This window comes from Rhinoderma darwinii, chromosome 1 (assembly GCF_050947455.1).
Source record: "Rhinoderma darwinii isolate aRhiDar2 chromosome 1, aRhiDar2.hap1, whole genome shotgun sequence".
NCBI classification, from domain to species: Eukaryota; Metazoa; Chordata; class Amphibia; order Anura; family Rhinodermatidae; genus Rhinoderma; species Rhinoderma darwinii.
Window position 1 is genome coordinate 453,264,340 of NC_134687.1, and position 24,942 is coordinate 453,289,281.

Here is a 24,942-nt window from a genome sequence, read left to right on the forward strand (position 1 = left end):
CCTAAACATACATATGAATACAGTTACGTTACAATACAATACACGCCCACTATTTCTGTCCCACTCCCTCCTAATATAACTTTCCCTATACACTAAGGGTTAATAATCAGGTAAAAGGGTCAACAGTGGGAAGGGTTTTCAGACTGCAAGGGGTAGACAGCAGCAATGGGTTAACAAGGGGAATGGGTTGCTGTGTAGCAGGTAAATGGTGGGAAAAGGGTTAAACAGGTATGCAGGTAAAGGGTTGAAGTAAGGAGGGGGAGAGCATAACGTGTAGCTGCTGCTACACATGGATACTTAGCGGTCCATGTGGTCTCTCAGGAAGGGCCATGAGGCAAGAGCAGACCAGGAGGGAAGTGGAGTCCGTTGGTAGCAGGAAAATAAGAGCAGACCAGGAGGGAAGTGGAGTCTGTTGGTAGCAGGAAATAAGAGCAGACCAGGAGGGAAGTGGAGTTCGTTGGTAGAATGAAATAAGAGAGTGTGAGGCCCGTTGACCCTCTTATACCTTGTCCGTGCACATCTGTGTGGCATCACAGCTCATGCACGTGAAAGGGGGGGGGGCTGGGCCTCGTGGCTACTTCATGGAATATCATTACCTAGTAGGGGGTCGGAAGGGCAGTTGGAACTTCCTGCTTCCTGGATTAGTTCACTGTTTATGGTTTCCATCCCCCAGGGTGTCTGATTACCTGGTAGGGAGATGACTATACACCTTTCTGGAGGGACAAATATATTTATATATTTACACTCAGATGTACATAGATATATAAAACACTTCCCTTTACAGACAGTACATACATTTTTTTTTTAAGGTAAACCATTTTTTAAAAGTAATTTTTAATGAAAAAAGGAATATTTTTTGGGGGGAGGAGTACTTTTTAATCGCATTTTCTATTGTCTGGTAGGAGTTGGAGAGTGGAACTGAGCATGTGCGTCCTCCCTCATTCAGCTCGGTAGGAGGACGTGCACATTACTATACCGATTGAAAACTAGGGGGCGCCATTACAACGACGTAAAGGGAATATCTCGCAACTAGAGTATTTTTGTAAGGGTATGTTCACACGCAAACTCAAAAACAGCAGAAAATTACGGAGTTGTTTTCAGAGAAAACAGCCTCTGATTTTCAGCCGTTTTTGAAGCTTAAAACTTAATTTTGAGGCGTTTTTTCTAGACGTTTTTGGAGCTGTTTTTCTATTGACACAATGAAAAACAGCTCCAAAACCGGCTCAAGAAGTCACATGCTCCTTCTTGTTTTTTACGCACCTTTTTGTAAAACGGCGGCGTAAAAAAACGCCCTGTCTGAACGAAGCACCGCTTTTTCCATTGAATTCAATGGGCAGATGTTTGTAGGCGTTTAGCTACCATTTTTCCAGGCGTATTTTGGGGCGTTTACCCTCCGAAATACGCTTGAAAACACATCGTGTGAACATACCCTCACAGGGTAAATTACAAAACAAATAAATTTTTATTGCTGAATTATATTACTATAACATTTAATCCAGGGACAACGCCTTTAAAAATTAAAGGAAATATATCAGCAGTTTTAGGCTCAATGCACACGATGCGTATTACATACGATTTTGCTGTGCGTATTTATCGGGACGGAAATTGACCTGCGGTGCGGATTTTAAAATCTGCAGCATGTGAATTTATCTTGGGTTTCCCCTAGCGAATTCTATCTGTGTAGTGCAGAGGAAAATCACACCAAAACCCTCAGCATGAAAATGCGCCGATTTATGCAGCAAAACGTAAAAACCGAACTGAAAAACGCCCGATTATGTGGGGTTTTCACCTGCGAATTTTCGCCGTTTTGGTGCCTATTTTGTGCAGCAAAATACGCAATGTGTGAATGTAGCCTTAAAGGGAATGTGTCGCTAGAATTTTTTTTTTTTCAGTTAAACAATTATTATTTATGTGATTACACATTGTTTTAATTTTTTCACAAGTCAGGAAATATTATAAATTAGATTCTAATTTATAACATTTCCATGTGCTGGCCACTAGAGGGAGCAGTTCCCAAAATTGCAGCATGGTCACTGTGGTAAAGCAACCTCATTGATTTATGCTGCAAATTTGGGGTGGACACACTCGCTCTAGTGTCCTCACACAATCCCCCCTCCCTTATTCTGGCTAGTTCCCGGTCTAAGGAAGGCTTTGAATGTATTCAAACCTCCTACTCTGTGTGCCGCCATTTTCTGAGCAACTGCACAGTGTAGGAGGATTAGATACAGGGATCAGCAGACAGTATAACACGAACATAATACACACATCACATACATGAACATACCGCCTCCGCTGGTCTATGCTCTTCTTCCATGCGCCTTCGTTTCGTTGAACACATGAAAATGGCGCCGGATTTCGCTCTACGAACTAGCTTCGTTTTGGTCTGTGTGGGAGCGGCGCATGCGCCATTCCCACACAGATGGCGCACGCAACTGCGAATGGAACGGCTCCCGTTCACATTTTCTATGGGGTTGTATGTGCCGTATTCCATCTCTGTATGTGTCATTAATCAACACATACAGAGATGAAAAAAAAAATGGCAGCCCCCATAGAGAGATAAAAGTCAGAAAACATAAAAAAGTAAAACATGAGAACACACTTTAATAAAATGTTTGAAAATAATACAGGGTGGGCCATTTATATGGATACACCTAAATAAAATGGGAATGGTTGGTGATATTAACTTCCTGTTTGTGGCACATTAGTATATGGGAGGGGGGAAACTTTTCAAGCTGGGTGTTGACCATGGCGGCCATTTTGAAGTCGGACATTTTGTATCCAACTTTAGTTTTTTCAATGGGAAGAGGGTCATGTGACACATCAAACTTATCGAGAATTTCACCAGAAAAACAATGGTGTGCTTGGTTTTAACGTTACTTTATTCTTTCATTAGTCATTTACAAGTTTCTGACCACTTATAAAATGTGTTCAAAGTGCTGCCCATTGTGTTGGATTGTCAATGCAACCCTCTTCTCCCACTCTTCACACACTGATAGCAACACCGCAGAAGAAATGCTAGCACAGGCTTCCAGTATCCATAGTTTCAGTTGCTGCACATCTCGTATCTTCACAGCATAGACAATTGCCTTCAGATGACCCTAAAGATAAAAGTCTAAGGGGGTCAGATTGGGAGACCTAGGGGGCCATTCAACTGGCCCACGACGACCAATGCACTTTCCAGGAAACTGTTCATCTAGGAATGCTCGGACCTGACACCCATAATGTGGTGGTGCACGATATTGCTGGAAAAACTCAGGGAACGTGCCAGCTTCAGTGCATAAAAAGGGAAACACATCATCATGTAGCAATTTCAGATATCCCGTGGCCTTGAGGTTTCCATTGATGAAGAATGGCCCCACTATCTTTGTACCCCATATACCACACCATACCATCAATTTTTGTGTTCCAACAGTCTTGGAGGGATCTATCCAATGTGGGTTAGTGTCAGACCAATAGCGGTGGTTTTGTTTGTTAACTTCACCATTCACATAAAAGTTTGCCTCATCACTGAACAAAATGTTCTGTGTAAACTGAGGGTCCTGTTCCAATTTTTGTTTTGCCCATTCTGCAAATTCAGTGCGCCGATCTGGGTCATCCTCGTTGAGATGCTGCAGCAGCTGGAGTTTGTAAGGGTGCCATTTGTGAGTAGCTAATATCCGCCGAAGGGATGTTCGACTGATGCCACTCTCCAGTGACATGCGGCAAGTGCTACGCTGTGGGCTCTTGCTGAATGAAGCTAGGACAGCCACTGATATTTCTTCATTAGTGACAGTTTTCATGCGTCCACATTTGGGCAAATCCAACACTGAACCAGTTTCACGAAACTTGGCAAGCAGTTTGCAAACTGTAGCATGGGAGATGGGTGGTCTCGTAGGGTGTCTTGCATTGAAATCTGCTGCAATGACCCGGGTACTGCGTTCACCAGACATCAACACAATTTCTATCCGCGCCTCACGTGTTAACCTCTGCGACATGTCAATGGCTGTAAACAAAGAGAAGCTTGTAAATAACTCATGAAAGAATAAAGTAACGTTAAAACCAAGCACACCATTGTTTTTCTTGTGAAATTCTCGATAAGTTTGATGTGTCACATGACCCTCTTCCCATTGAAAAAACTAAAGTTGGATACAAAATGGCTGACTTCAAAATGGCCGCCATGGTCAACACCCAGCTTGAAAAGTTTCCCCCCTCCCATATACTAATGTGCCACAAACAGCAAGTTAATATCACCAACCATTCCCATTTTATTTAGGTGTATCCATATAAATGGCCCACCCTGTACATTAAAAGCAATATTATAAAAAAAAAAAAAAAAATTCATGCCACCTTCCCTTTAAACGCTCAAAACTGCTGACAGCGCTATATATATGGCGGGCAGTGGTGTAGCGTTACTATACCGGTGGTGTCAGACAGGCAAGTTGCAAGAAATCTATGTTTTAATGCCCCCGGCGTCGTGTCCGCAGGTGCTCCAGAGGCGGCTTCTTCATGTTCAAGTGCTCCAGGCTCTCCATGCTGAACTTGGAGCACTTGAATATCAGGGGGCTGCCTAAGTAGCACATGCGAATGCGTTGACAAGGGCATTAAAACGCAGATTTCTCAGTCCTGCACCTTTCATGATTAACCCCACCGCTATAGTTACACTACACTGCCCATCCTGCATATAGCGCTGTCAGCAGTTTTGAGGAGGGATTATCCTGATATTGTGAATGATAATATTAGCACTAAAGGGTCCTTGGTGATCTAGCATGCTGAAGGAGTGAATGGAAAAATTTGTGGTGGTCTAGGGTGACTGGGCATTAAAGGGGTTTTCTGAGACTAGAAAAAGGGAAGTTTTTTGTGTTTTTCTTTCAGAAGTAGCGCCACTCTTGTCCATGGACTGTTATTGCAGTACAGTGCCATTCAAGTGACACAGACACAGCCCCACCAAGGCTCAGGAAAAGGAGGAAGAATAAATTATTAGTTATTATTAGTGACATTACTTGTGTTAGGCCACCTGCACATGACCGTAGCCGTGTGCACGGCCCATGATTACATGCACAGCTGGACACACGGACATTTGCGGGCACATTATAAAGTATGGGAGCACGGTCCGTAAAGTAAAAAAATAGGACATGTCCTATTTTTTACAGATGCTTCCTACAGCCCGGACACCTTCCCATAAATATACGGGAAGGTGTCTGTTGGCCATGGAAATGAATGGATCTGTATTTTGATCCGCAATTACGGTCCGTAATTGCGGATCAAAATTATGGTCGTGTGCATGGGGCCTTAGGGCTCATTCAGACTAGCGTAAAAATCGTATGTGCGCGGAAATCACTCACAGCACACGGACCCATTGATTTCAATGGGGCCATTCACACATGCGCGAGTTTTCACGCAGCGAGTCCGTTGCGTGAAACTCACTGCATGTCCTATATTGGTGCGTTTTCACGCACCTATGCGCCCATTGAAGTCAATGGGTGCGTGAAAACCACGCACAGCACACGGATCTGTGTGCTGTGCATGATTTGCGCAACAATTCCATTGAAGAAAAAAAAGTGCGTGAAAAACACACGCCACTCGCAACGCACACGGACCAGATTTACACGCGCGTTTCTTACTCGCGTAAATCTGTCACACTCGTGCGAATGTAGTCTAAGGCCAAAGTAGCAGCATGTATAGGAATGTTAGAAATCACTAATGTTTTCTGTAGGGTTTACAATATCTTTTTTTACTTTTCTAATCAAATAAGTGTGCCTTGAGGTTCACTATTCACTGTCTGCATCAATGGTTGGGCGACTTTTCATACATTTGGCGCATGAAAGGCAAAAGACATAGAGAAGTATTTGATATAACAGTATCTAGTACATGTCTCATAGTACAGACCAGGCTTCATATAAATGTCTCATATACACACACCTATACATAACAGCTGTGTAATACTATACATGTAACGCAGCTCAGCATTAGTGTGCATTTAGAACCTGAGTAACTATGATATACAGAAATCTATGCCCGGGCACAGTAGGGTAACATGGGTAGTGCCCGTGGTGATACTAGTCGGGCGAATGTCTTGAACGCCCCCCCTCGGTTGCTCGGTGACCCGGTCTGGGCGCACCAGGAAGTGCCGGCCCTTTAGCAGAGATGCATTGTGGGAACTCCCCTCAGATCCAAGATGGCGGCCAGCAGGAGGCTGATGAAGGTAATGGGGGGATAGGGCGGCTCTTTCATTCGGAAAAAGCGGTTTTACGGGTGCTTACTGCGCTCCGGTTACGTTTCAGCCCTTGTGGGGGAACTAAAAGCACCAATCAGTAGCAATAACTACCTCGAAGGTAGGCCTAGAATCCCCGGCCTCACCCCGCGCCGCCCGCCGAGACCGGCACTCCCTGTTCCGCGTTGTGCGGGGAGTATCAGGGAAGCAGCTGGAGATGAGAACTCTTCTGATACGACGAGAACATTAGGTCTGTGTGGTAATGTGAAATGTGCGGGAAACCTAGTGGTGTATGTGCTGCGGGGCCCGGGGAATGTTGCGTGTGCGCGCGGCTGAAATCCATTAAGATAGTGCGGTAAAGACAGTCATTGTGTAATCCCCGCTGAGGAGCCTGCAATGTGGAGGAATGGCCGGTGATCTACTAATGATCCTGTAATAAGCCCGGGATCCAGTCCTGACCGGTGACTAGACAGCGCACGGCGTGGACGTACATGTCTCACCTCACAACCAGGACTGCTGGGATCTGGAGCATTATATACATATAATCTAAAGCCCGAGCCCTGCTTTCTGATTGGATGGCCTCTGTATATTGTCATAGTTTTACTGTTCTCTTAGGGCTTTCGTTTTCACATACATTACCAGGCAACTCTGAGGAGATGATATATATATATATATATATATATATATATCTCCTACAGGCCTATAGTTATTTACCTACATCAGCAACTTGCAGTGATATATTCATTTATACACTTCTTGGTAATACATCATATCTTTCAGCCAGTTATTAATGGGGTTGCGTGTAGTTCTTAATTGATCTGCTATGAAGTCTCCTAACATTTCACTATGAATGGAAACCATTACTTTTCCTATAATGGGAACATCTTTACCAATTACTGCAGTCGCAGGGGCAACGATGAATAGCTGGTCGATAAAGAGGCGGGGGGGGGGGCGTTACGTGGCTGAGAGGTGCCTCTTGTCATCTGGAGAAGCCGGTAAAAAAAAGCGGGGTCTTCCCTGATGACAAACTGGCGGTCTGTGACCGAACCCATGCATAGATCCTAGGTTAAACTAGATGGATCTTTTTTTTTTTTTTTTAACCTTCTTACTATGTAGATTGTAGATGAATGCCATCAACATCTATGGGATCTATTGATAGAAATCGATACTACTGTCTAAAGATTCTCCTATACTAGTGATGTAAGATGGCCTTAAATGACAATTTATTCCGCTCGTGACAAGAAACTGACAGATGCTAGCCAAATACAAAAGTCTGGAAAAGTCAAATCTGACGTTGGATATTTTCGGTCGTGGCCAAGTGCATTGGCGACTTAGTGTGCTCCTAAACATTCACTATTTCCACCCATATCCCAGAACAAGGCAAAGATCCATCTGCATATTGTGAGTGAATTTTCAATGACCACTTCATGTATCACAACTATTCACCATATGTTTTACTAGTGATATCATATATTGTTTTCTTCCTTTTAGCTCTTTAGAGAGGTTGTTTCCTGTAGACCAGCCCTTTTGAAAATGAAGCCTCTCACCCCCAGCGACCAGATATTGTCGGTAGGGGAAGCTGCTTCTAGGCACAGATTTCCCCTGGAGCAGCCATTCAAACTAATTGTTTTGGATGGGAGCACTGGGTCCGCCATTGCAGCTCTTAAAGGGGTTATCCGGGGACCAAAAATTGCATTAATATTTTTATGTAAAAAGTCACTTACTAATGTACTTTAATTTAAAATTCAGTACTAAATCATGCAGTTCAAACCCGGTGAATTGTTCCCGGAAGTCCTGGAGCTTTTCTAATATTGATGACGCGCCAACACGGCTCCATGTGACTGAGGGCTTGCTTCCTGCGCTGTTTGTGTCAGATTATCAATGGCATGACCGCAAGGGGTTAGCGCTTTGCTCGGGACTCCAGCACTGTTCCCGACATTTGGTAAGTGACTTCTTCAGGGGTTTCCTATCACTGGAGTCCCTGGGCAGAGCATCAGACTCCAGCACTGCTCCCAACGTCACTGTCCACATATGGTAGGTGACTTCTGGGGTTTCCTATAGCTGGAGTTTCTGAGCAGAGCATCAGCTGATGCTCTGCTCGAGGACTCCAGTACCGGTGCCGACCATATATGGACAGTGACGCTGGGCAGCAGTGCTGGAGTCCCCAGGGAGAGCATCAGCTCATGCTCTGCTCCGGAACTCCAGCTATAGGAAACCCCAGAAGTCACTGACCAAATGTCGGGAGCAGTGCTGGAGTCCCAGGCAAAGCGCTAGCTGATTCTCTTCTCAGGGACTCCAGCAATAGGCAAAGTGACAGCCCCTTGCGGTCATGCGCTTGATAACACTCCGATACGAACAGCGCAGGAAGCAAACCCTCAGTCAGGTGGGGCCGTGTCATCAATATTAGAAAAGCTACAGGACTTCTGTGAACAATTCACCTGGTTTGAATGGCACGATTTAGTACCGAATTTTAAATTAAAGTACATTAGTGACTTCTTTTTTCGTAAAAATGTAAATGCAATGAAGTTTTTGGTCCCCGTTACCCCCCCCTTAAAGAGGCTCTGTCACCACATTATGCCCTATCTCCTACATAAGGAGTTCGGCGCTGTAATGTAGGTGACAGCAGTGCTTTTTATTTAGAAAAACTATCTATTTTAAACCACTATTAGCGATTTTTAGCTTTATGCTAATGAGTTTCTTAATGCCCACGTGAGCGTGTTTTTACCTTCGACCAAGTGGGTGTTGTACAGTGTGTATGACGCTGACCAATTAGTGACCAGTCAGCGTCATACACTCCTCTCCATTCATTTACACAGCAGCGATGTGCAGCCACATACACAGACATTAACGTTAATCAAGTGTCCTGATAATGAATATACATGACCTCCAGCCTGGACGTCATGTGTATTCAGAATCCTGACACTTCTGAATCTTTTCTACACTCCAAAATACACCTTCAAACAAGTTCCCATTTAATTATTTTGTTTTCATTATTGGTAGCTTCCCATTGATTTTAATGGGAGATACACTGTATAGTTGCTATAAAACGTATTTTTATGCTGCTCAATTAATAAACGCTTCGTAAAAAAAAGTGACATGTTGAAATACGCTCCAAGAATGCTTGCAAAAATTAAAAATTCTTCAAATTACACTCTAAAAAGTTCTGAATTTTAAAGACTGTTTTCTCTTTTGAAATCCGTCTCGCATCAGCCTGAACATATGCTGAGTGAACCTAGAACCCGCCCCCGCTATGTGCTCTACCAGTAAAGGCTTTGTTCGAGGGACACCTTGTATGACGTCTATATGCCCTAATATGGAATATGAATAGGGGTTGTCATGCAGAGACAACCCCTTTAATAATTGCATGTATAACTGTGCCTTTATCCTACGACTTTAGGCCAGGATCATACACACCGTTTTGATGCAGGTTTTTGGCAAGAAGTGGATCCAAAAGGAAGGAAAGGTATAAAGAATAGATTAATACATCTCCTTTCTTTCGTGTCCATTCCTGTGTTTGGCTCAAAAGACTGATCCAAAAACTGCAGCAAATCTGTGTGTGTGATCCTGACCGTAACCAGATTGTGCAGGTTCCCACCATGTGTGATGTAATGACACCACCAGCTATCACTCTGCGCCAAGGCTGTCCAGACAACTGGCGTTCCAACAATTACATTTATAATCCAGAATGGCTACATGAAGTCAGAATGGGAACCCACCCACTGATCAAATAGTAAATTTTAACACATAGCAAGAACTACCAGGTTCCGAAGAAAATGAGTTTTCTGAATTCAGAAGTAGGATGGATTCGGGTGCTCTACATAATTATAACCAATTTTTCTTAGAATTTAAATTTTGCTCAGCTCTCTTGGTAACGCCCATAGATTTAAATAACTAGATGCGCATGCGTGGCCATCTCTTTATTCATATGTGGCCCCTCACTTGGTGAAATGAAGGTCAGCGTCCTGTGGTAATGGCAAAAATATCTGAGATTGGAAGACCCCTTTAATAATGAATGATTGGTATAAAAAAGGGACAGCGTTGGAGACAGTAGCTCCCGAGTGTGAGAAGGGGGTAGTTACATAATTATAAGAATAGGTAGGCATTGTATAATTAATAAAAAAAAAAAGTAATTGTCATTTTCTCTTGTAAAATTGTGATGTATTGATTCAAAAGGGTACAAGAGAAATAACTGTACTGATTCGAGCTGTGCAACAGTGTCATCGTCGCGTGACCGCAACAGATTTTAATGAAACCATACCCCAGGTTCCCATTCGGTAACTACAAGCAGAGATCTTGAAAAAATTGAGAAATTAACATCCAAAGTATATTACAAAACTTCATAACTTTTCATTATACAATGTTTGAACTTTATTTGCTAAAACCAGAAAACACCTTTAGGTCCGGATCACACGTGCAGTTTTTGTTTTTTTTAGCCAAAAACATGAGTGGACACAAAGGAAAGACGATGAATCAGTCATTTCTTTATACATTTCCTTCCTTTAAGATTCAGTTGTGGCATTGGCTCAAAAAACTGCACCAAGAACTGCATTAAAGCTTTGTGTGTGTGACCTTAGCCTTAAAGAAGCACTCCAGGTTTTTCTTTGTTCAGCCTGCTTGCTAATGTAGTTTTTTTACTTACCTGGTGCTGTATTTCACGAGATTTGTTCCGGGCGACGCTGGGGGTCACGTGATCTTCATTCTGATTCCCTGTAGTCTACATCAGTGGTCCCCAATCACCAGGCTGTGGATCATTTGGTACCGGGCCACGGGCTGATAGTCTGCGTAAAGTTACTGTGTATCAGCCCCGGTGGCCGGAGGGAATTCCGGGCAAAAAACCACACCGAACTGAAGTGCAGTTTTTCACCCGGAATGACCGCTATATGAAAACTGCAGCATTTAACAGTCCTGCCTGCAGGCTGGCCTCCTGGGATGACATTTCATATCGGGAGACCGCTGCAGCCGATCAACCTGTGATTGGCTGCAGCGGCGATCACATGGGATGAAATGTCATCCCAGGAGGCCGGCCTGAAGGGAGAAACACAGACTTCTGGGTAAATATAAAATTTTTCTTAGCTGCTGTTTGTTGTGGGTTTTACCGCCTATTGAATTCAATGGGGAAGACCCGCTACAAATAAGCAGCGTTTACACAAATACAATTACATGCTGCGGAGTAAAACTCTGTAGCGCATTTCAGTTTCTGAGCGTTTTCTCCGCTCCCTATTTATGCTGCATGTGGATGAGATTTGTTTTATCGCATCCACTTTGCTGCTACTGTATTTGCTGCGGATTTTCCGCAATGAATTCCGTTGCGGAAAATCCGTAGTATTTATGCAACGTGTGTACAGTGTCTGCTGTATGGACCAGGAGTCAGGCTCTCAATGCAAGTCTGAGAGTCTCGATGTGAGTCTCATAGGCTTGCATTGAGAGAGCGACCTCCGATTTCTACAGTAGACGCTGTAGGATTTGGCAGAGTACAGAACATGTCCCCACAGCGGGCTGGGAAATATAGCACTAGGTAAGTCAATACACTTCACTACATCAAGTGGTTAGTAGCCATGCTATATTTTATATAAGATTTAAAAATGTCATTACATTTTTTTTTCCCAAAACACTTAAGCAATTGCTGAAACTTACATTTCTTATAGCTACATATCTCCCTGTGTCTGTATTAATGTATAGGTACATATGGTGCATGTCATGTTCAGGAGATTTTACATATAGTGAGGTAGATTAAGCAATGTATCTACGCCAGTTTTCTGAATGCCTTGTTTTTTTAAGTCCTTCAGCGGTTTAATAAATCTGCCCCAGTGTAGTGATCTCAGACGTTAGATAAATTGTAAGCTCAAAGAAAAGTACGGTGTGTGGGACCTTTTGATATGTTACAAAGCAAAGTTTTCACTATGTACACTGTAAACTTTCATGGGCTTTTTACAAACTTAATGGGAAGGTATAGTGAATGCAATATATTTTACTTCTGCTTTTGTGAAAGGAATGAATGAATAAAATATGCATGATGTGCCCTATTCAGGTACAGATACATTGCGCGGAACTGCAATCGTTTTGCAGCGACAACTAACCTATATGCTTTCATTTTGTCTGCTTGAATTTGTACAGCTGTCACACCGAGCTGTATATAGCTATCGTCATTCTATCCATTATTCATACTTCTGGTTCTGAGTTCTGGACTTGCTCAGTTTGTATAGTATGAATGACAGCACTGCAGTGTCCTAAGCGATATCTTTACTTTTTCCATCATTCCTGTTTTTATACCTACATAAAATGTTCAGTAGCTTTGCCCAATACCTTGTTTTAGCTGCTCAATACAAGTTCTGCAGATACCTGATTTGACATGTTCTGCATGTGTGTATTGCAGCTCCACGTCTGCTTCTTATATAGGCACTGGTCAATAGCAAGAGGCATCACGTGCACTTTGTTTTAAATATTTACGCATTTCCTTTTTGCAGTTGTACATAGTTTTCTATTCATTTTCAAATGTTGCATCTTTACATGCATTAGCAAGGCATTAATGTCCATGCTGGGGAGTATATCCTTGCAGCTTGTTTCATGCCCATGGACAGGTGTAATAACATCTTTACAAGCGTTCTAGAATACCACCGTTGTAACAAGTCAGTTTGTAAACATTTCTACCTTCTAGATATTTTATGATAAACTGTGGGTGGCATTACTGCAAAGGGAAAGCATTTAGGAACTCCACGACCACGTAAAGTTAGAGCAGGGTCACGAAGTGCTAAGGCGGATAGTGCAGAAATGTAGACCTCGCTCTGCTGACTCAATAATTGCTGAAATCCAAACCTCCTCTGGCATTAACATCCACACACAAATTGTGCGCCAGGAGCCCTATGGAATGGGTTTCCATGGCCCAGCAGCTGCGTGCAAGCCTTACATCACCAAGCACAATGCCAAGTGTTGGATGGAGTGGTGTAAAGCAACCGCCACTTGACTCTGGAGCAGTGGAAACTTGTTCTGTGGAGTGACAAATCACGTCCGTGTTTGGCGAATGCCAGGAAAACGTTACCTGCCTGATTGCATCGTGCCAACTGTAAAGTTTGGTGGAGGAGGGATAATGTTATGAGGTTGTGTTTCAGGGATTGTCCTAGGCCCCTTAGTTCCAGTGACATTTTAATGCTTCAGCATAAGACATTTTAGACAATTGTAAGCTTCCAACTTTGTGGGATCAGTTTGGGGAAGGCCCTTTTCTGTTCCAGCATTACTGTGCCCCAGTACACAAAGCAAGGACCATAAAGGCATGGTTGGGTGGTTTGGTCTTCAAGAATTTGACTGGTCCGCACAGAGTCCTGACTTCAACCCCATCGAACATTTTTGGAATGAACTAGAACGGAGATCGCAAGCCAGGCTCTCTCCTCCAACATCAGTGTCTGACCTCAAAAATTCTCTTCTGGATGGACAAAAATTCCCACATAGAATTAAGCAGGAGAAAAACCGCCAAATCTGTACAGGTCAAAGATCAGCAATGACGTCATACAGTAGTGTTTGAAAGCATAACAGAAAATAGCAATAAAATCATAATTAAACACCATATAGTAAAATGAGTGTGAAATGGTAAGTCAGAATAAAAAGCCGTTAAAGTAAAAAAGAGTCTAGATTAAAAATATATATATAAACATAAATACGAAAGGAGGTTCCTCCTCTTGCATTTATATGTTTGTTTATATATATATTATATATATATATATTTTTAATCTACACTGTCTTTTTTAGTTTAACGGCTTTTTATTCTGACTTACCATTTCACACTCATTTTACTATATGGTGTTTAATTATGATTTTATTGCTATTTTCTGTTATGCTTTCAAACACTAACGTATGACGTCATTGCTGATCTTTGACCTGTACAGATTTGGCGTTTTTTTTTGTGTTTTTTTTCAATTCTACCAACTTCTTATTAAAGAGGCTCTGTCACCAGATTTTCAAACCCCTATCTCGTATTGCAGCAGATCGGCGCTGCAATGTAGATAACAGTAACGTGTTTTGTTTTTTTTTTTCAAAAACGAGCATTTTTTGCCAAGTTATGAGCATTTTTATATTTATGCAAATGAGCCTTTCTTAAGTACAACTGGGCGTGTTTAAAGTTATGTCCAACGGGGCGTGTATTGTGTGTGTACATCTGGGCGTTTTTACTTCTTTTACTAGCTGGGCGTTGTGAATGGGAGTGTATGATGCTGACGAATCAGCATCATCCACTTCTCCGTTACCACCCAGCTTCTGGCAGTGCAGACACACAGCGGGTTCTCGAGAGATCACGCTGTGACGTCACTCACTTCCTCCCACAGGAACTTCATCGCGTCGGATGAGCGAGGACACGCTGTGTCTGTGAACTGCCAGAAGCTGGGTGTTAACGAAGAGAAGTGGATGATGCTGATTCGTCAGCATCATACACTTCTATTCACAACGCCCAGCTAGTAAAACAAGTAAAAACGCCCAGTTGTACACACACAATACACGCCCAGTTGGACATAACTTTAAACACGCCCAGTTGTACTTAAGAAAGGCTCATTTGCATAAATATAAAAATGCTCATAACTTGGCCAAAAATGCTCGTTTTTTGAGAAAAAAAAACGTTCCTGTTATCTACATTGCAGCGCCGATCTGCTGCAATAGGAGATAGGGGTTTGAAAATCTGGTGACAGAGCCTCTTTAATGCTTATGGATTTATAATGGGATGTCCTAAAAGCTCATGTAGGTGTCCCAATACTTTTACCATATATACCATATAGTGTATATAATTAAATTCTAAACGGTTACATTCTACAAAAACATTGAACCGACATTGTTCATTTAAACCCCTGGGACTCAATTTACTTAATTGCCAAAACCAATATACTTCCCTTTTGTAACAATTTTTTACAATGTTATTAGTGTTCAGGTTATCGCTTTGTATGTCTGAGTAATAACCATTTAAAGAGACTGTGTTGTTAGCAAAAAATGTATTTTTTTTTTTTGTTAAACAATTAGTGTGTAGGTGATTAAACATTGTTCTAATTTTTTTTATTTTTTTTCACGAGTCAGGAAATATTATAAATTGGATTCAAATTTATAATATTTCCCATTGCTGGTCACTAGATGGAGCAATTCCCAAAATTGCAGCATTGCATGTGGTAAAGCAACCACATTGCTTTATGCTGCAAAATTGGGAAAAAATCCCTCGCTCTAGTGAGCTCTCAGAATCCCCCCCCTCCTTTATCCTGGCTAGTGCCGGGAGAAACGAGGGGATTGAACGGTCTAACCTCCTACACTGTGTGTCGCCATTTTTTGAGCTAACACACAGTGTAGTAGGTTAACATACAGTAGTAAACACACTGAAACACGAAAATACATAGAAATCACTTACCTGCTCCTGTCGCCGCCGCTCCCTCCGGTCCATCCGCTCCGTCTGCTGCCGCTGCTCCATGTGCACAAGTCCGGAAGCTGCGACCGGAAGTAGTAATCTTACTGTCCGGCAGCGACTTCCGGTCCACAGGAAAATGGCGCCGGACGGCGCGCATTTCAAATTGGACTGTGTGGGAGCGGCGCATGCGCCGTTCCCACACAGACGGCGTACACCATGGTGAATGGAACGGGCCCCGTTCGCATTCCCTATGGGACTGGAGCTGCCGTATTCCATGTCTGTATGTGTCGTTAATCGACACATACAGAAATGGAAAAAAAATGGCAGCCCCCATAGGGAAGAAAAAGTGTAAAAATAAAAAAAAGTAACACACAAATAAATACAAACGTTTTTAATAAAACACTAACATCAAACTAATATAAAAAATTTTTTGGGGGTGACACTGTTCCTTTAAGGTCAGATGTGTTTGTGAAAAAGTTTCGCTACTGTAGTTTCATATGGAGTTGTTATACTTTTGCAGTCGTATTTGGTTTCTTTCTCCTTTTCCATTTTCTTCTAATTATGTAAAAAGCCCAATTTTTTTTGACACAAACTTTGTCGGAATCAGTGGCAAAAAAGCCATTTCCCATTTCAATGGGAGCTGGAAGCGTTTTTTTTCATGGTGGTTTTTAGCCGCTCGCAGTTAAAGTGTCGTGATCTTTCTTGCCGCGCTTCCACCTCTGATCTCCCATTGAAATAAATAAAAGCCATAGAAGCTGGCTTTCGCAGAGCTAAATGGCCGCGGGCGAAAAACGCAGCGAAAATTGAGACAATAATTTGCAGGCAGGTCAAAATCTGCCTCTAAATTCCTTCAGGAATTTTTTGCCTGCAAAAAAACTGAACAGGGCCTTACTGATAAATGTTCATTTAAGTCTAATTTTGACTGGTCTGGAAGTCTGTCCAACGTATGGATTTCTGCATGTACGTTTTAACCTATATATTGTATTTTTTGTGTTGCATGTAAAAGCCTTTTAATGGAATGTTTGTGCCTTTCATCGGGTGGTACACCGCTTCACCCTTAATTACTGCGTTACAACTCTGACAACCCAAACAATGTTTTTTGTTGTTTTTTTTAGGCCGCATGGCTGCACATGGAGTTCCCTGCAGTTCCGTATGGCACTGTAAGAGATACGCTTGTAGGAGAAAATATCTCCGTTATACGGTATCCGATTGGCCTGACACGTTGTTTTTTTTCTGTTTAATACGGAATCTGAGTCATGGAGTTACTGTAGGGCCACATAGACTTTTATGGTTGCCTTGCTGAGTCTCTGTACAACTTAAAGGTTATACAGAGCTGAAATATGCCTACTTGCGTGGGCTCTTACTCCGATTATAGGGATATTGAGTTACCGGATGTTCTCCACTCAAATTGCCTTCAGAACTCTGGCAATTACTCATGTAGCGGTTACTTTCATTCTGAAGACGTTCATGTGGCCTAACCTCTCCGCTCTATGGGACTGCTATCTGATTTCCCAACATGCATTGCTCTTTTGTAACAGGCAGCCGGCAGAATCCTGAGTTCTGCTATATACCATTCTGTTTGACATATGGTACTCTATAGGCATATTGGAGGCCAATGTCATAGGTATACGATAATTTGCAATGTGAATAGGCCCTTACTGAAATATCCGAGCAGTGCTACACCGGTTTATTTAGCGGAGGTCTGAGGTCGCAAGAAAAAAAACCTCAAATGTGCCCAGAACATTGGTCACTTCCCTCAACATAGCAGTAAAAGGCCTAGACGTGTCAGTCTTGAATCTACTATTGGTTTCCTTATTAGTATGGGAAGTTCTACACGCATTCCTCCTGCTGTGCTGTTTGTCGAGCAAAGGTGCTGATTTTGAGTGTTCGATCTTTCCAGACAGCTGTATTATTACGGTTCCATATGATATGAAGACATGACTCCCATAGAGGTGTGTGCAGACTTCCTATGCCTCCTGATTTCATACAGGATTTTGTTTTTTTTCTGCCTGATTTCATACAAATCTAGTAGAAAAAAAGTGCCATGCTCCATCTGATACCGTATGTATGGAGACTTCCTCTCCTAGAAGCTATGCACTGCCGTACAGGCTCTGCCGTAACCATGCGCTCTTAGAGCATGTTCACACGCAAACCCAAAAAGGTCTGAAAATACGGAGCTGTTTTCAAGGGAAAACGGCTCCTGATTTTCAGACATTTTTTAAGCCACTCGCGTTTTTACGGACGTTTTTGGAGCCGTTTTCAATAGTCAATGAAAAACTGCTCCAAAAACGTCCCAAGAAGTGTCCTGCACTTTTTCGCGGACGTTTTTCTAAACGGCCACGTAGAAAGCCGAACCATCGGAACAGAGCGCCATTTTCCCATTGCAATCAATGGGAAGATGTTTGGAGGAGTTCTGCTTCCGATTTTACGGGCCGAAAAACGGTCGAAAATACCCTTAGATGCATTTTTTGCAGGAAATATTTTATTGTATAACCCTTTAGCCTGGATTGATTTTTCTCAGTTTTTGGGGTTTCCAACAACACACCCTGAAGGCATATCTTTTGACTCTTTAATACTTGATGAAAATGTCACCCTTTTGCGACTTTTCTACGCCAGAAAACTGGTGTAAAAGGGATGGTAAATTGCACCTAAAGTCCCTATAATAGGGCCAGAGCATAGAGTACCAATGACTAGTTCTAGTCATATAAAAGCAGAAAATTATTTTTCACGCTTTTACATGACCTGGTTCCGTTCACATCTTTGGCACAAAAAATTTGGCTCCTTTACAGAGTTATATCACTGCAGTGTGAATGCAATTTTCAAAGCATTTCCATATATATGTCGTTGTCCTTAACCCCTTAGTGACAAGCCCATTTTAGGCCTTAATGACCAAGCTATTTTATTCGTTTTTCTATAGTCGCATTCAAAGAGCTATAACGTTTTTATTTTTTCGTCTACATAGCTGTATGAGGACTTTTTTTTTGCGGGATTAGTTGTGCTTTTTAATAGCACCATTTTTGGGTACATCTAATTTTTATATTAACTTTTATTAACCTTTTTGGGGGGGATTATAACAAAAACCTGAAATTCCGCCATTGTTCTATGCGTTTTTAAATTGACGCCGTTCACTGTGCGACGTAATTAACATGTTACCTTTATTCTATGGGTCGGTACGATTACGGCGATACCACATATGTCGTTTTTTTTTATGTTTTACGACTTTTGCACAATAAAAACACTTTTGAACTAAAATTATTTGTTTTTGCATCGTCGCTTTCCAAGAGCCGTAATTTTTTTATTTTTCCATCAATTTAGTGATTTTTTGGGCTTGTTTTCTGCGGGACAAGACGTAGTTTTGAATGGTACTGTTTTGGGGTGCATGGGACTTATTGATTCATTTTTATTATGACTTTTTTTGGGGGGCAATGGAAAAAATTTGCAATTTTGCCATGGTTTTTTGCGTTTTTTTTTACGGTGTTCACCTTGCGGTTTAAATGACATTAACTTTATTAATGGAGTCATTACGGTCGCGGCGATACCACATATGTGTACTTTTTTTTTTTTACAGTACTTTTTATTAACCCCTTAAGGACGCAGCCTAGTTTGGGCCTTAAGGCTCAGAGCCCATTTTTCAAATCTGACATATTTCACTTTATGTGGTAATAACGTCGGAATGCTTAAACCTATCCAAGCGATTCCGAGATTGTTTTCTCGTGACACTTTGGGCTTCATGTTCGTGGTAAAATTTGGTCGATATATTCAGTCTTTATTTGAGAAAAATTGCAAAATTTTGAGAAAATTTAGAAAAAATTGCATTTTTCAGAATTTAAATGCATCTGCTTGAAAAACAGACGGTTATACCACCCAAAATAGTTACTAGTTCACATTTCCCATATGTCTACTTTAGATTGGCATCGTTTTTTGAACATTATTTTATTTTTCTTGGACGTTACAAGGCTTAGAACATAAACAGCAATTTCTCATATTTTTAAGAAAATTTCAAAAGCCTTTTTTTTAAGGTACCTGTTCAGTTCTGAAGAGGCTTTGAGGCCTATGTATTAGAAACCCCCATAAAGCACCCCATTTTAAAAACTAGACCCCTCAAAGTATTCAAAACAGCATTTAGAAAGTTTTTTAACCCTTCAGGCATTTCACAGGAATTAAAGCAAAGTGGAGGTGAAATTTGCAAATTTCATTTTTCTTTCTGAATTTCAATTTTATTCTATTTTTTTTCTGTAACAAAGAAGGTTTTACCAGAGAAACACTGCTAAATATGTATTGTCCAGATTCTTCCGTTTTTAGAAATGTCCCACATGTGGCTCTAGTGCGCTCGTGGACTAAAACACAAGCCCCAGAAGCAAAGAAGCACCTAGTGCATTTTGGTGCTTCTTTTTTATTAGCATATATTTTAGGCAGCATGCCAGGTTTGGAGAGGTGTTGAGGTGCCAAAACAGTAGGAATCCCCCAAAACTGACCCCATTTTGGAAACTGCACCCCTCAAGGAATTAATTTATGGTTATTGTTACCATTTTGACCCCGTAGTTTTTTCACAGCGCGTATTTGAATTGGGCTCTGAAATTAAAAGAATGACAATTTTTCCAATAAGATGTAATTTTTGATCAGAATTTCTTATTTTCACAGGGAACAAAATGCCCCATTTTCTTGCCCAATTTGTCCTGAGTGCGGCAATACCCCATTTGTGGTGATAAACTGCTGTTTGGGCCCATGGGAGGCCTCAGAAGGAAAGGAGCACTATGTGTTCTTAGGAGTCCAGATTTTGCTGGATTGGTTTTCGGGTGCCATGTCGCATTTGCAGAGCCTCAGAGGTATCAAAGCAATGGAAACCCACCAAAAGTGACCCCATTTTGGAAACAAAACCCCTCAAGGAATTTATTTATGGGTGTTGTGACCATTTAGACCCCACAGTTTTTTCACAGAACTTATTTGAATTGGGCTGTGAATTTAAAAAAAAAAACTTTTTCCCAATAAGATGTAGTTTTGGCTCAAAATGTCTTATTTTCACAACGAATAAAATACCCCATTTTGTTGCCAAATTTGTCCTGAGTGTGGCAATACCCTATTTGTGGTGATAAACTGCCGTTTGGGCCCATGGGAGGGCTCAGAAGGAAAGGACCACCATGTGGCCTACTGGGAATTTTCTGGTGCTAAGTCGTGTGTGCAGAAGCCCCTGAGGTATCAGTACAGTTGAAACCCCTGAGAAGTGACCCCGTTTTAAGAACGACACCCCTTAAGGAATTCATCTAGAGGTGTAGTGAGCATTTTGACCACACAGGTATTGTGTAAAAGATAATGCGCAGCAGATGGTGCAGAGTGAGATTTGCAATTTTCTATATATATGCCATGTCAGTGTCCGATATATTGTGCCCAGCATGTGCCACCGGAGACATACACCCCATAAACTGTAATGTGGGCTCTCCCGGGTACGGCAATACCCTACATGTGGCTGTTATTAGCTGCCTGGGCACACGGCAGGGCTCAGAAGGAAAGGACCACCATTTGGCCTACTGGAGCTTTTCTGGTGCTAAGTCTTGTACGCAGAAGCCCTTAAGGTACCAGTACAGTTGAAACCCCCAAGAAGTGACCCTGTTTTAAAATCTACACCCCTTAAGGCATTCATCTAGAGGTGTAGTGAGCATTTTGACCCCACAGGTATTGTGTAAAAGATAATGCGCAGCAGATGGTGCAGAGTGAAATTTGCAATTTTCTATACATATATGCCAATTCAGTGTCCGATATATTGTGCCCAGCATGCGCCACCGGAGATATACACCTCATAAACTGTAATGTTGGCTCTCCCGGGTACGGCAATACCCTACATGTGGCTGCTATCAGCTGCCTGGGCACGCAGCAGGGCTCAGAGGGGGAAGATGAGGAGGGGTAAGCTGTGCGAAGTGGATCAGAGCGAGTAAAACTGGGGTAAATTAAAAATAAAGGGATGAATGATAAATTTTAAAACACTCTTTCATACAGAGCTCTGGTTTTTCGGGACATGTGTCACATTGATATATTGTGTCCTTCCTTATCCCCCTCTTATAGCAGACTTTGCACCTCTTTTGACTTTTTCCCTTCTTGCCAGTTTGGGGAACTTCTAAAAAGTGTTGCCCTGGTACAATGCGTGTGGCCCCGCTTCCAGAAGTACTGGGTGCCCCCACTTCTTGGTCCATAAAAATTAGTTTCTTGATAACCACCTCTTAAAATTCCAGGAAAGTTCCCGTCTGGCCTGTACATCGATGTAGCACGTATGCGTTGTACAATGCCATCTGTATGATGTGCCCGGCCAGCTTCTTATACCACACCGCATGGCGCTGTAGGGCTTCAGGGCTTGATCTGACAAGTCCACCCCTCCCATGTACCTATTGTAGTCCAGGATGCAGTCTAGTTTGGGGGTCCCTGTACTGGTACCTCGTACAGGTACATGGGTACTGGTGTGGCATCTCCCTGGTCTTGTACTTGACACACAATATGTTGCTGCTAGATTGTGCCCTGCTCTCACCCCTTCTGAGTGTTTGCCCAAGCAGAGTCTTAGGGAGGCCTCTCAGGTTTCTTCTAGCAGTGCCGCATGCCGCAGGACTTCTGGAAGCGAGGCAGTTGAAGAGTGGGACGCTGGTATAAAAATTATCCAGGTAGAGGTGGTAACCCTGGTCCAGCAGTGGGTGCACCAAATCCCACACAATTTTTGTATTAACTCCCAGTAAGGGGGGGCATTCTGGGGGCTGAATACTGGTGTCCTTCCCTTTTTATATATCCTAAATTTGTAGGTATACCCTGATGCACTCTCGCACAGCTTATACATCTTCACGCCATACCTTACCCGGCAGGTACTCGCGGAATTGAAGCCTCCCTTTCAAATGTACCAGAGATTCATCTATAGAAATACACTTCTCGGGGGTGAATGCTCGGAAAACCGGGCACTGAAACGGTCTAATAGGGGTATCCGTTTATACAAACGGTCAAAACTGGGGTCATCTCGGGGTGGGCACTGCTCATTATCAGTATAATGTAAGAAGCGAAGTATTGCCTCATTTTTATTTTATTTTTTAGTTTCCAGCTCAGTTCTGAAGTTGCTTTGAGGGGCCCATATATTAGACACCCTTATCAAACACCCCATTTCAGAAACTAGACCCCTCAAAGTATTCACAACAGCATTTAAAAAGTTTATTAACCCTTTAGGTGTTTCACAGGAATTTAGAGCAAAGTAGAGGTGACATTTAATTAATTTAGTTTGAAGAGGTCTTGTGGTGCTAAAACAGTGGAAACCCCCCAAAAGTGACCCCTTTTTGGAAACTAGAGACCTTGAGGAATCCATTGTAGTTTTCTTGGGGTGCATGCAACTTTTTGATCAGTTTTTATTCTAATTTTAGGTGGCGTGGTGACTAAAAAAACAGCAATTCTACTATTGTTTTTTTATTCAATTTTTTTTACAGCGTTCACCGTGCGCTATAAATGACATATTCACTTTATTCTGCGGGGCGATACGATTACGGCGATACCAGATGTTTATAGTTTTATTTTATGTCTTATGGCGTTTGCAGAATAAAATACATTTTGTAAAATATAATTTATTTTTTGTGTTACCTTATTCTAAGAGCCATAACTGTTTTATTTTTCCATCAGGAAAGTCGTGCGAGGACTTATTTTTTGCGTAACGAACTGTAGTTTCGATCAGCACCATTTTTTGGTACATGCGACTTTTTGATCTCTTTTTATTCCATTTTTTGGGAGGTGAAGTGACCAAACAATTGTGATTGTGGTACGGTTTATTATTATTTTCTCTTACGGCGTTCACCGCGCAGGATAAATAACGACATCGTTTTGTAGTTCAGGACGTTACGGACGCGGCGATACCAATTATGTATAGTTTATTTGTTTATATATTTTTATTAATAATAAAGAACTGATAAGGGAAAAAGGGGGACTTTTACTTACTTCTAAATCTTTTATTTTCTTATTTTTACACAACTTTTTTTTTACTTTTTCACGCTTTTTTTACTTTGTCCCACTAGGGGACATGAGGGCAGGAGGCTCTGATCGCTATTCTAATACACTGCACTACATACGTAGTGCAGTGTATTAGAGCTGTCAGCTGTTCGCTGACAGCAAGCATAGTGGGTCCTGATTTTGTCGGGACCCACTAGGCTTCCGTCGATGGCGTAGCCAGAGTCCATTGTTAGGATTCTGGTTGCCATAGTAGCCATCACGGCCCGCTATCGTGTAGCAGGCCGGCGATGGCAGCTTAACCCCTAAGAAGCCGCGATCGCTATTGAACGCGGCTTCTAAGGGGTTAATCGGCGGGGACCACCGCGATCGGTCCATGCACACTAAGCTGTGATAGCCTGCTGTCAGAAACAGCAGTTATCACAGCTCAAGCACGCGCCGGGATTAAATGGCGCCGTGTTTACTCAGGTCAGTACTATTACTGACCTGAGCGCGAACTATGTACTTAGCGCGACGTAATAGTGCTGACCTGAGCGCGAAGGGGTTAATAATCTTTATTTTACTTTGATGACTTATTTTATTAGTCCCACTAGGGGACTTTACTGTGCGATGTTCCGATCGCTGCTATAATGCTCTGGTATACTTGGTATACCAGAGCATTTTTGCCTGTCAGTGTAAATCTGACAGGCAATCTGTTAGGACGTGCCTCCGGCGCGTCCTAACAGGCATATGTCCAGGGCAGACCGGGGGCTTTTATCAAGCCCCCGGCTGCCATGACACCCCATCGGAGACCCGCGATTGCATTCGCGGGCCGCCGATGGGTGACAGAGGGAGCGCACTCCCTTTGTGAACTAAGTTAAATGACGCGGTCGCTATTGATGGCGGCATTTAACGGTTTAAACGGCCGCGATCGAAGTAAACTTCGATCGCGGGCGTTGGAGCAGGAGCTCAGCTGTCATTAGACAGCAGAGCCCCGGCTCCTGCCTGCACGGGAGACCCGTGCAGGACTTAGACTAGGCTGACGTGAAAAGGCGTCAGCCTAGCCTAAAGCCCATTAGTGACTCACGTGAAAAGGCGTATTGGTGGTCACTAAGGGGTTAAATAACACTTATGGAAAGTTTTCAGGCCATACCTCCTAGGTACATTTATCCTGCAGCTTAGCAGTTTCGAGCAGTTCAATTCTTGCATTTCGGAGGGTTCTTTGGGGATCTGCAAATAGACTGTTAAAGGGGTTATCTCCTGAAAAAATATTACTAATCAATCGACAGAACACGTGAAAATAAATTATTTTGCAATTTAAATTCATTAAAAAAAAAAAACGAACATTTGTGATCACTTACATTAGTGGTAGTGCCCGCTAGATTTTTCCTGACCACCAATATCTACATCCATTTACTGTGCATCAAGCAGTGGTGGAAACACATGCGCC

The 24,942-nt window shown here is 42.4% G+C and overlaps 1 protein-coding gene across 1 annotated transcript in view; it reads left to right on the plus strand.

The window, feature by feature from the left end:
• Positions 1–6,081: 6,081 nt before the first annotated feature.
• Positions 6,082–24,942, plus strand: part of UBE2L3 (ubiquitin conjugating enzyme E2 L3) — a 37,257-nt gene continuing 18,396 nt past the window's right edge. The window contains exon 1 of the mRNA XM_075832320.1: positions 6,082–6,181. Coding sequence (XP_075688435.1) covers positions 6,155–6,181 — 27 coding nt within the window. The 5' untranslated portion in view covers positions 6,082–6,154. The remainder of the gene's footprint in view (positions 6,182–24,942) is intronic.